The sequence below is a fragment of the Monodelphis domestica genome, chromosome 2 (assembly GCF_027887165.1).
Source record: "Monodelphis domestica isolate mMonDom1 chromosome 2, mMonDom1.pri, whole genome shotgun sequence".
NCBI classification, from domain to species: domain Eukaryota; kingdom Metazoa; phylum Chordata; class Mammalia; order Didelphimorphia; family Didelphidae; genus Monodelphis; species Monodelphis domestica.
Genome location: NC_077228.1, coordinates 470,401,387 through 470,413,761, shown reverse-complemented (window position 1 = coordinate 470,413,761; position 12,375 = coordinate 470,401,387). Strand labels below are relative to the sequence as shown.

The 12,375-nt window shown below is 32.5% G+C and overlaps 1 protein-coding gene across 2 annotated transcripts in view; it reads left to right on the top strand.

Moving 5' to 3' along the window:
• Nucleotides 1-12,375, top strand: part of COL11A1 (collagen type XI alpha 1 chain) — a 298,622-nt gene that overhangs the window by 235,580 nt on the left and 50,667 nt on the right. For both annotated transcript variants that reach the window (XM_001372197.4, XM_001372220.4), the window contains exons 50-51: nucleotides 11,529-11,582; nucleotides 12,010-12,117. In XM_001372197.4, coding sequence (XP_001372234.1) covers nucleotides 11,529-11,582; nucleotides 12,010-12,117 — 162 coding nt within the window. The remainder of the gene's footprint in view (nucleotides 1-11,528; nucleotides 11,583-12,009; nucleotides 12,118-12,375) is intronic.

Genomic DNA, 12,375 nt, shown 5'->3' with positions numbered 1-12,375 from the left:
ACTATTATTCAGTTAATGGTATGCTATATTGATATTATTCATTGTTAATTATGGTTTTGAAAACCACCCATTTATTTTGGTGAATGATTCAAATAAGACAGATGACTCAAGTAAATTGTTTTTCAAATTGTTACTCCTTTTATGTATCTACTTTTCTCCCTCAAATTAATGAAGAAATTTCTATATTTCTACTTTATCCTACTGTAACATAACCAGGTCAACATATTTTAGGTATTAGATTGTCTTATTTTAATTTGTATTGAGAGCTAGCACCAACGGTCTGTCCTTTTAATCTTCTATGTTTAGTTTATCTTTAAATTCCATTATGCATATTCACCAAGATCTCAGTGATTCTAAATGAAACCTTTGTATTATGCTCTTTCTGTGATAACAGACACGACAACCAAATATTCCAAAAGTGCTAAAAAAAGCCTCATTAAACTTAAAAAAACTCAAATAGTATTAAATTGTGAATAAAACTTTATTTTAGTTGCCTAGTAACAATAAAATATGCCTTTTAATAATGAATTCTACTTCTATCAGGCAACACAACAACATGCAGAAATATGAGAAATCTTAATCTATTGCAAATGAATATTTATAAAGCACGTCACCTAGGAAATAATAAGAAATACTTGATTTTGTTCTTTCAAGAAAGTTTTTGTAATAGTATTTTTGAAACATTTTATCTTAACCTTATCATTTGTAATAGTTAAGATATTTTTATGTTTTATTGCTAATATCACTCACAAGTGTCCATGAGCAATTCTGAATCCAAGTGTATTATATGTGTTTTTTAACAAGCATTAAAAAAATTGACTTTTTTTATTACAAATGATTTTTATTGATCCCCATAAAATTTCATGTTATTTCATTTGGGATTAATAATCCAGAGCACTGTGATCTTCCAGAATCCTCATTCTGTCATTTAGTATAGTAGTTTTTCTCTCCCAATCTTATATCTTACATAGAACATATCATCTATGCCATCATATCCAAAGCATTACTATTTAACAATACAAAGCCAAGGATAGATCTCTAGAGCTGTAAATGTTTCAAGTTGATAGTAAGAAATATTTACACAAATGAGACTATTCAAAGTAATGAATCCATTAAAATACTATAATCACAATTACTGCCACATATTTAGTACTTAATACATACTCATTGATGAAAGAAATGTTGAGCAACAATAATAGCTGGTTTTTTAATAGCTCTTTAAGGTTTGCAAAGCATGTACATGTTATCCTCCCAACAAATCTGAGAGGGAAGTACTATTATTATCCCTATTTATAGATGACAAAAAAAGAGGCTTAAGATAGAGGTTAAGTGACTAGAGTTACATAGCTAGCAAGTGTTAGAAGGAAAATTTGAACTCGGGTCATCCTGACTATGTTCAGCATTCTCTCTACTCTTCCATGTAGCTATACTATATCCATATATTTATCTATAGATATACCATATTTAAATACCATATCTATACATGTCTATACTAGATCTATGATAATTTCATTGATATACCTTTTTAGTTAACCAGTCTATAAAGAGAATTAGGCTTTTTGTATATTCTTTACTTTTCTACTAAATGTGTCCTGACAATCTTTCATAATTTGATGTAGGATTTTCCCAGGAATCAAACTCAACTTCCCTAGTTTCCAGTTTGCAGACTGATTATTTCTTGAAGAAAAAAAATGGGGCCTCTTTCTCATTTTAATTTTTTAGTATCTTTTCTTTATTTATGATCTTTTGGAGATCACTCACAGGTGGATTGGGTGTTTAAATGTGTTTAAAGTATTTAAAAGTGTTTAAACGACTGATATTCCTAAGAATCAGGCAAGTGGTTCTCAACAAGGGTATGCTTGTGTTGCCCTAATATCAACCACCTTACTTAGCCTGGAATATGGATTCTCTATCAGATATTTTTGTTCAACCCTTTCTATTCCATGATTATTATTCTTGTAAGAGAATAACTGTTCAGTTCTACCCTATTTGGGGTTTTCTTAGCAAAGATACTAGAGTGGTTTGCCATTCCTTTCTTCAGCTCAGTTTACAAATGAAGAAACTGAGATAAGCAAGGTTAAGTAATTTGCTCACGGTCACTCAGCTAGTAAGTGTCTGAGACCACATTTGAACTCAGATCTTCCTGACTCCAGGCATGGTGCTCTTTGTACTGTGCTACCTAGATGTCTACTAAGGGAATAGAGAAACAACTTTAAAAATAAGTAGCTGAATCTAATATCAGCCACTTTTATTCTCAGTTTCTATAACTGAGAATAGCAAAGGCATATTCATATTGCATCAATATATATCAATCAATTAATAAACATTTATTAAGCACCTCTATGTGCCAGGAACTGTGCTAAATGATTTCATCACTGTATTATACAGATGAAAGCAGCTCTGTATACTTATCCTTCCATTTAGATATTTCCTTTGTGACTTTATCCATTAATGCTGACATTAAGGTTGTAAGAATCATTCTAGTTTTACTCTTGCCCACATAAGCAAACTGAAAGCATTTATTGCCCCTTCCAGATCATCTTGCGTTTTCCCCAATGCTCTTGTATTCATTAAAAACAATAAAGTACATCAGTTCCTCCTTTATGATTTTTTCTTCAGCCTTACTACTGAAGATGAAGTATATGCCAGATGTTTAGAGTGTTGGGAAACTCCCTTTCCACCCAGCTCCTATTTAGTAAAAACTTTATCTAACAATAGTCTGCCAAATTTGAATCCACTGAGAATGTTTCTGTCAAGAAAAGTTCATGATTTGTGCATCTCTTACAATCCAACCATGTTCTATCACTCCTAAATTTATTCACCCCAGAAAACTAAATGGACCTTTTCTTTTGCCCTATTTCCTTCTGGCATTATTTATGGGATAGAGAACTTGGTAGTTATAAATTTCTAACCTTAAGATCTCCCTTCAGGAACCATGAGTGATAATATAATTCACTGTTGATTAGAGAATTCTGAAAATCAGTTTTGCTTCCTTGGTGAATGCATCAATGCATTTTATCACCTTTAGCACAGTTGAAAAAGCTATTAGACCAGTAAATAATTCAATGACAAAAACTAATATGTCTTGGTCAGGTTGGATTTTGCTTATATAACTTTAATCTTCTCTGCATTTATTGGATATTTTGCCCAATAGTTCTGTTATTCTTTAACCACCTATTGTTCCCCATATAGACTCATACTCCATAAAGTGTTTATACAGTCTTTTAAAAAACTGACAATAACATTAATGATAAAAGTCAAAGTGCTAGGAGTTGTATATTTAAATAACTCTTTGTTCTTTCAAACCTCACCTCCCTAGAAATGTACCTCCCAGCTTCATAGTATTGCCACGGGTGAACACAACAAACATACACAAAATATGGAAAGTAACAGGAAAGCTTCTTTTCTATCTGTGTAAATTCTGATGCCTAGCCTCTTGAGCTTCTGGAAAATCTAACTTTGAAGTTACCTATAAGGCAAAAGTCAAGACTGGCATTGCCTAGAAAGGGTTCTTGACCATCTAGAAGAATAGCTCCAGATCATACCACATAGGAGACCAAAATGCCTTCTCTTCTAAAAAGGAGGAGCTTTGTCAATGAATACCCCCCCCCTATTTCAGGACACTTGGGCAAGAACATGTCTGCTTCTACCAAGTACAAATAAGAGCATCACTTCATTATTGCCCCCACTGCTACCATCCTTTGAGTTACATAAGGCAATTCTCAGATCTCTGGCATCTGATTGTTATCAGAATGCTATGGGTGGGGGGCAGCTGGGTTGCTCAGTGAATTGAGAGCCTGGCCTAAAGACATGAGGTCCTGGGTTCAAATCTGGCCTCAGACACTTCCCAGCTGTGTGACCCTGGGCAAGTCACTTAACCCCCATTACCTAGCCCTGACTGCTCTCCTGCCTTGGAACCAATACACAGCATTGATTCTAAGACAGAGGGTAAGGGTTTCTATTTTTTAAAAAAAGAATGCTATGGGTGAGTATATGTAAGTCACATACTCATAATCTAGTAATAGCTAATGATAAAGGAGAAATTCTTCATGTATATATACCTTCTCCACCCCCACTCCTATCAAATCCTAGAACACAGATCCACAATTCTGTTCTGTTACACTCTGTCCCATCTTCTGAACTGAAATCTGTCCTCAAATAATGATCTGGGTAATCCTAGGCAAGTCATTTAACTATAAGCCTCCATTTCCTCTACTGTAAAATGGTGATAATCATAGCATCTACCTCAAAAGTTGTTGTGAGAATAAAGCAAGATTAAGTGGTATTTGGCACTGTTGGACATATTTTTAATCATTTTAAATTTATTTTAATGGCCAAAAATATATTTTTTAATTTTCCTCACACTTCCCCTTTATTAAAACAAAAAAAGAAAAACACAATCCTTGTAACAAATATATATCATCAAACGAATTCCCACATCAGCTATGTTTAAATAAATGTATACATTTGTGTCACATGTACATACAAATACATATGTACATAAGTATGCACAGATTAAAACAAATAGATATAAATATACATATACAAATATATCAGTCTATACATTGAATCCACTAACTCTTTGTCAGAAGGTGAGTAGCATGCTTCTTCAGTAGTTCTCTGGAACTATGACTGGTAATTATGTTGATCAGAATTCTCAAATCTTTCATTTTTTACAATGTTCTGGTTATCCTATAAATTGTTTTCCCACTTATACTACCTTCAGATTTCATTGTTTCATACAAGTTTGCCCAAGTTTTTCTGAAACTATCCCTTTCATCATTTCTTACAATATAATAATATTCCATTATGTTCTACTACTAAAATTTGTTCTATCTTTCCCTATTTGATGGACACACCATTAGTTTCCAGTCTTTTGCTATTGCAAAAAAAAAAAAACCTACTGGAAATATGCATTTTTTTTCAGATTCAGGTCATTTTCTACTTTCTTTGATATTTTTGCTATATAGACCTCACTTTTTTGGACATAGTTCTAAATTGCTTTATACATGACTAGATCAATTCATAATTCCACTGACAGTGCATTAATATGTCTATTTTTCCAAAGCCTCTCCAACATTTGTCATTTCTCCCTTTTGGTAAACTGTGCCAAAATGATGGATGTGTGGTGGAACCTTGGAGTTGTTTTAATATGCCTGATTTCATTATTAGTAATTTGAAGAATTTTGGCATGAGTGTTATTAGATAGAATTTCTTCCTTTTAAAATGACCTATTAATATCCTTTGCTTATTTATCAACTGTAAAAAGGATCTTATTCTTATACATTTAAAACAATTTCATATAGGCATATATAGATATATACACACATATCTTTGAAATGATACTTTTTTAAAAAAGCAGATTTTAGAGAAACTTGCAGAAAAGTTTCCCCACACAAAGTTAATAGCTTCTCTTATATCTTTATCTTCATTGATTTCATTTTGCAAAACTCTTTGAATTGTAGGTAATCAAAATGGCCCACTTTTCTCTTCCAAGATCCTCTCAATCCTTTATTTTGTCATGCATTTTTAACTTATCTATTGATCTGAAAGATCATTTCTTTTTTTGTTCCTCAAATTTGTTTATGATACCACCCTTAATGTCTAAATCATATATACATTTAGAATGTTTTATTTGATTTATGTCTCTGCAACTGAGAGGCCAGGAGAACAATTCCTATGATAAGAATGAATCCATATGATTGGATTCACTTGGTCAATTATTTTTGGGATACCCCCTGTCTCTGAAGCCCAATAAGGAATCATCTATGCCTTCTAGACAAGGTTCAAGTGGACATAACCACTTTCTCTGTGGAGAGCTCTTTCCTTGACTTGCAATGAGGACTTAAACCTTGACCTAATAATATCAAAGAGTGAGTTAATGAAGTTGAATATGTCCTCTTAGAGTTGGTATTGACTACGTTCCTTGGATTAAAGCCTTAAATAACTAAATAAGTGTCTATTCTTACTATCAAAAAATCTGTTGACACTGTGGGTAAAAACCTACATAATATTCATTCGGAAGTCCTCTCTCAACATATAATTAAAGGAGTCTACATGAAGATAGTTTCTTCATTTCAGGAAAGGATATTTTCTGGATGGAGGCCAAAACAATAGATTAACTCCTTTGGGTTTCTGAAGAGTCTCTAGTGAGGAAACAGACAAGATTTCTGGACACTTGGGAAGGATTTTACAATAGTGCAGATGAAGAATGTTACCTACTGAAGCTTCAAAGAAAGATTTTGACATGGGATTAGTGAGCCATGGCTCTGGGAAACATTTTCAGAGTGTAGAGACACAAAATGTATGTTTCTTCACTTCGTAATCTCAGCAGAGCTCTTTCTATGCCAATGAGGTGCTTCTGAGGGGAAAAAAATAGAGATTTTTATTGCACATTTAACTAACTTGTCACTGTAAATGGCAAAATTATGTTGGGATGTTTTTTTTAGAGGCAGATACTTGCTTTGCACATTAAACTTACTAATTTTTTTTGGAAAAATGAAAATTTATTTTGAGTACATTAAGAGAATTTGTTGTTTAAAGGAAACCTGCAGTGAAACATTTGGGAAAGTGGTAAATTACCCTGTAATTTATTCTTCTGGGGCAAAGAGAAGTATTATTTAGGCTTTATTTTAAAACAAAAGTTTACCTCAAATTAATCTTCAGAATATGAAAATTTTCTTTCTTAAAAATCAAGAAATTAATATAATCATATGAATATATTTAAGACAGCATATATCAACACTGATAACCATAAGTGATGTATAAAAATCCATAGTCTATATAGTTGTATGCATGTGATCCCACATACAAAGTGTGATCTTAACTACTCTTATCTTTATATTCAAAAACCAGTCCTACAAAAGTGTTTGAAATGTGGCTCTGCTTATTCTATTGTGCTATAATTCATCAACATAATGGGCCTAGAGGAGAAAAAAATTAATTCCTCATTTTGAGTATATAGATGTAATAGATGGAGGCCCCCCACTCACTATTTTATATCTGATTGTATGTTATATCTTTTTACTTCATGTGTTAAAAGCAAGATATTCATATTTTGGCATTTGATTTCATAAAGTAACCACCCTCATAGTGGAATAATCTAAATTGTTGAGTTCATCCTGTCCTTTGAAGTGTGAATAACATGAATAAGAAATCTTGATCTTTAGAAATGCTACACAATTAATATTCATTATATCTACCTGTGCTTTATTAAGTCCATTTATTTTTTAAAAACAATCTCAAAATATGTTAGAAACTATTATTAAAAACTAACTATATTGTCTCCTCAGTGACCTTTTTTGTATTTTACTAGTAATCTTCACAAATGCTATCCCTATTTATTCAACACTGACATTGAATATAAATTAGGAATTTATTCCAGATATTCTTATCTGAAAACCCAAGTTAGAATGAATAACAAAAAAGAAAATCTTTGATGCAATGAAGACTGTTGTCATTATTCTTAGAGGAAGTGGTACAGTGTTGAGAGAATCTGGACTCAAATGCTGACTCTCACTTATTGGTTAATTTTGAGCAAGTCATTTTATTTGTCTGGGATAGTCAGTTTCCCCATATGCAAAGTGAAATTTGCCTCTGCAGTGCCCTAAATCCTATGATGATGGCATACAACCTAATTGTAAGTCAGTCATAAATAAGCATTTTTTTAAAGAGCCTGCTTTGTCCCAGGCACTCTACTAAGTACTGGAGATGCAAAGAAAGGCAAAATAATTTCCTGATCCTCAATGGGTTTAAAATTTAATGTGAAAGATAATATACAAACAATCATATTCAAGATATAAGTGATAATCTGGAGATAATCAATTGAGGGGAAGGCATTAATATAGAAATCAAGAAGTGTTTCTCAAATGAGATAAGATTTTTAGAAGGGAAAGAATTCTAGAAAAACAATGAAAATGCCCAAAATTGGGAGATAGAGAATGTTGTGTGGGACATAGAATATGTGGCAGAGTAAGATATAAGACTGAAAAGAAAAGAGGAGGCCAGGAAGTGAAGACTTGTGAATGCCAAACAGAAGATTTTATGTTTCATCCTAAGGTAGCCAATGGAGCTTATTGAATATTGGGATGGACTGTGCAGCTTTTTCCTTTATGAAGATTATTTTGATAACTACTCAACTGTCAAAATAATGTAGAATAGAGGATGAACTGTAGTGGAAAGAGAACAACTATTGCAGTCATCCAGACAGGAGTTGAAAAGGGCCTGCACCAAGCAGTGTCAGAACAGAGAAGCAACCATTTGTGGAAAATTTTATGAGGGTAAAGTCAGCAGTCCTTGATAATATGTTGCAAAAAAAAAAAAAGGAGTGAGGAGTAAAGGATGGTACCTTTAGGATAATGGTACCATGGACATAGAAAAGTTTAAAAGCTGGGAAAGATAAGGAGTTAAATTTTGGATATGTTGAGTTTAAGATATCTATGAGACATCTAGTTTAGAATATCAAATAGGCTTTTGGAAATAAGAATTTGGTATTTAGGAGAGAAATTGGAGCTGACTAAATAGATCTGATAATTATCACCATAGGGATAAAATCAAATTCAGGAGCTGATGAGATCGCCATGTAAAATAGTGTAGTGGGAGAAGAAAAGGGGGAACCCCCACCTTTATCAGGTTTGACCTGAACAAAATCCAGAAAACAAAGTATAAAGAGTGTTTAAACATGTAGAGTGAAGATAGAGGAGTGTCACAGGAACTTAGGGTTTCCTAGGAGTGTGTCAAGTGCAGAAGTACAAAAAAATGATGAGGACTAAAACAAAGTCATTAGATTTGGCTATTGAGGTTGATTAAGAAGCCAGATTATAGAGAGTTTAAATAAGAGAGTGAGAGAAAGACTAGTAGAAACATCAGTTATGGGCAGTTTTCTCAAGGAATTTAACCACAAAAGGAAGAAAAGATATGGAACAATGACTTGTGAGGATGGGCAGATCATATTTATAGACATTAGGAAAGCAGCCCATAGAAAAGGAGAGATTGAAGTAAGAAAGCAAAAATTTTACTGAATCTTTCTTCTCCCTGAAAACATTACTTTTGAGGATGAATCTAATTTAGTTTAAGTGTAGCCTGCAAGCTTTTACAGATGTCTAGGTATACTATATCCAGCAGAAAGTGATACATCAGTGAAATTGTATATGCTTCCAACAAGTTTCTTTGAAATGATGGGGAAAAGGTTCAACATTTTTAAATGCAATGTTTATTTCCATGATAAAGTTGTTATAGGCAACTTTACAATTGCTTCAGTTATTCTGCTAACAAATTCATCAAAATATATTCAGAAGATATGAACAAACAGCTAGTTAGATGGCCTAGAGAACATGCCTTACATGTAATTCCATTACTGTTGGCTGTCTGAATGATTTATGACTTCTCGAATAATGCAAATACTGGGTTATACAGGTCTAATTGATCCTAAACAACTAAGCACGTTAACAATTCATCTTGAAGAGGAAACAATAATTTTCAAGTAAACAATTTTAATATCAATCCAATATAACACCATCATCTTACTAAGGTCCTTATACATTATGTTTTTAATTATAGAAGTGAAAAATTGACTCATGTAGTGACTAAATATATTCTATCTGCCTTCAATAACCTTCTATGGGAAGGTTTAAGGGCATCCTGGGGCATTCAGTAGAGGTTGGTGTGATGCAGAATAAAGACTGTCTTGTGTTACTAAGACACATCTGTCCCTTTGCCTAATTGTAAAGACAACAATATATGCAATCTGTGCTTAATCCTTACTGGGAACAATCAAAAAGTTTTATCATTGGTCAGCATATATTGGAAAAGCTGTATCATCAGTCTTCTATAAAAGGATCTAAAAAATTGGAACCCTTCTTCTGGTTTTGGAAAACTTGAAACAGTAATGACAGAAAAAATTGTATAAAATACTTCAGCATATGAATAACAAGTTAAATAATTAAGGGATTGTTTTTGAAAACATGATATCTTTTGGGGAACAATAATCCAGTCTAAAAAGTATTTGCTAAAGCACCTATTACGTAAAAGGCATGGGAAATGCAAAGACCAAATGAAAAATCTTCCCTGCCTTCAAGGAACTTAGAGTCTACAGGACAACAAAAGGAACTGGAGTCAGCTTCCATGTTTTGCAGCTCAGAAAAATTTCTTCTCAAATGTTAGAAATGGAATAAAGCCACTATGTAAAACTGAAAAATGTAGTTTTCACCTGAATGCTTCCTAAAAGAGAACAGATTGTGTTATATTTTCATAGATTTGTAAATGGAGCATTACAGTAACAAGAGAATGTTCCAGAAGATGTTTATCAGCCCACTGAGCTAGAAAAAAAGTCCTCCATATATAAGTGTGGGAAGAATGATTCAAAAGAAAGGATTTGAAATGTATTATATAGGTGTTCCTGAATAGAATAAATACCAATAATACTATATGGCTTTTCATTTGGCTCAGGTTAGTTGCCTGTCTTTTTAATTTTAAAGTTATTATCTATTTCTGATAAGTATAGTCCTTTCACCAGAATTATAGAGAATCAAATTCTATAATATTTTATATGTATTTTTATTACAGAAAATAAAGCATAGAGTTATTTTCTTATCTGCTTCTAATATCTATGTAATACTTAGCACAACATGTACTACTCTCCTTTACGTATTCTTTAATCTATCTAAAATGGCTTTGCTATTTATCTCTCTCACACATGCATACACACAATAAATACCTCTCATTTTCAAACTTTTGTATGAAATGTTCCCTGAACCTGGAATACATTTTCTCTTCATTTCTACCTCTTAAAAGTTCAACTCATATAATACTTTCCACAAAAAAACTTTTTCTTATCCCTTCATTCACTGATGCTTCCTCCCCCAAATTCCTTATACTTAATATCTTTGCATGTGTATGTGTATATCTGTTTACACCCCCCCCACATATATATATATATATATATAAATTTAGTACAAAGTTTCTGTGTATACATGTTATGTTATTTGACATAATATGTTTCTTTAGGGTAAAAACCATTTCATTTATATTTTTGCCATTGCCTAATAAAACAAGTGGAAAAGTCAACAAGTATTTTTAAAAAGATGCTTAATATTTAGTGATTGGCAAATTGTTTTCCAGTGATTAATAGAATAAATGACATACCACTATCAAATATGGAAGGAAGACCAATCTGGTAGATAGTAGACCTGAGTTCTAATTCTGCTTCATTGTCAGCTGATTTTTATGATTTTAAGAAATTTTTTTACCCTATGTATGGATCGTATTCCATATATGTGCAAATCAGGTTTTGTACCTTTGGCTTCTAAAACTCTGATTTTCTAAAAATAGAAAGATAGACCAGCCACACAACAATTTATTAATCACTTAGAAACAGTGTTGCATCTAAAATCATCTAATCTACTAAACCAGTCTCCAAAAGGAAAAAAAAAACAATTATATTAATTCAAAAAGAGAAAAAAAACAAGTGTAGACAGATCATTGTTACAATTGATGTTTATTTGACTTTCACATACCTATATTTTTAATAGGGTGAACCTGGTGAAGCAGGAAATCCTGGCCCTCCTGGGGAATCTGGCCCTGGTGTAAGTATCCCATTTATTGTTATTACAGAAGATAACAAATTCAAAAATAATCTAACTCATTAATAATAATAGGCTCACTTCTCACTATACCCATCATATTAAGTACAAACTCTGTTGAAAAAACAAATTGTTTTGTGATTGTAAATATCTTGATTTCTAATCATTTAAAAATGAAGAAAACATTCTTTTAAAAATATATTATTCAAGCTACAACCTGTATATTACATAAAGCACTTTTTCTTCTAAGTATAGTTTCCCTAAAATTTGGTAATATAGCAGTCAAATAAAAATTCAAAGCATAACTGTGAAATAGGAAAGTTACTTCTCAAGGGAAATGGAAAAGTTTAAATGTGATTGCCTTCATTTTCTTTCTGACACATTTTATAATCAAACCTTTAAAGGGTTCTTTTTTTATTACATTATGCAGGGTCCAAAAGGTGAACGAGGAGAAAAAGGTGAAGCAGGTCCCCCTGGTGCTGCTGGACCTCCAGGAATCAAGGGACCCCCAGGTGATGATGGCCCTAAAGGCAATCCAGTAAGTGAGCCAATTACCTTATATAAAAGGGGGGAAAGGGGTTCATTTTAAAAGAGTTGGACTGGATTATTTAAGAGTTTGGTTTCCAGGAATTTAATTTATTCCAGACATTTATTTATAATTCATTTACAAAATGTAGAAAGAGTGAAGTAGGAAAATCAGAGAGAAGATAGGGTAAGATATCTAGCTTAAGCACTAAGTAAATTACTTCCTGCCCCTAGACTAACCCAGGCAGGTAGAGTTGGTTCTTAGCTGGCT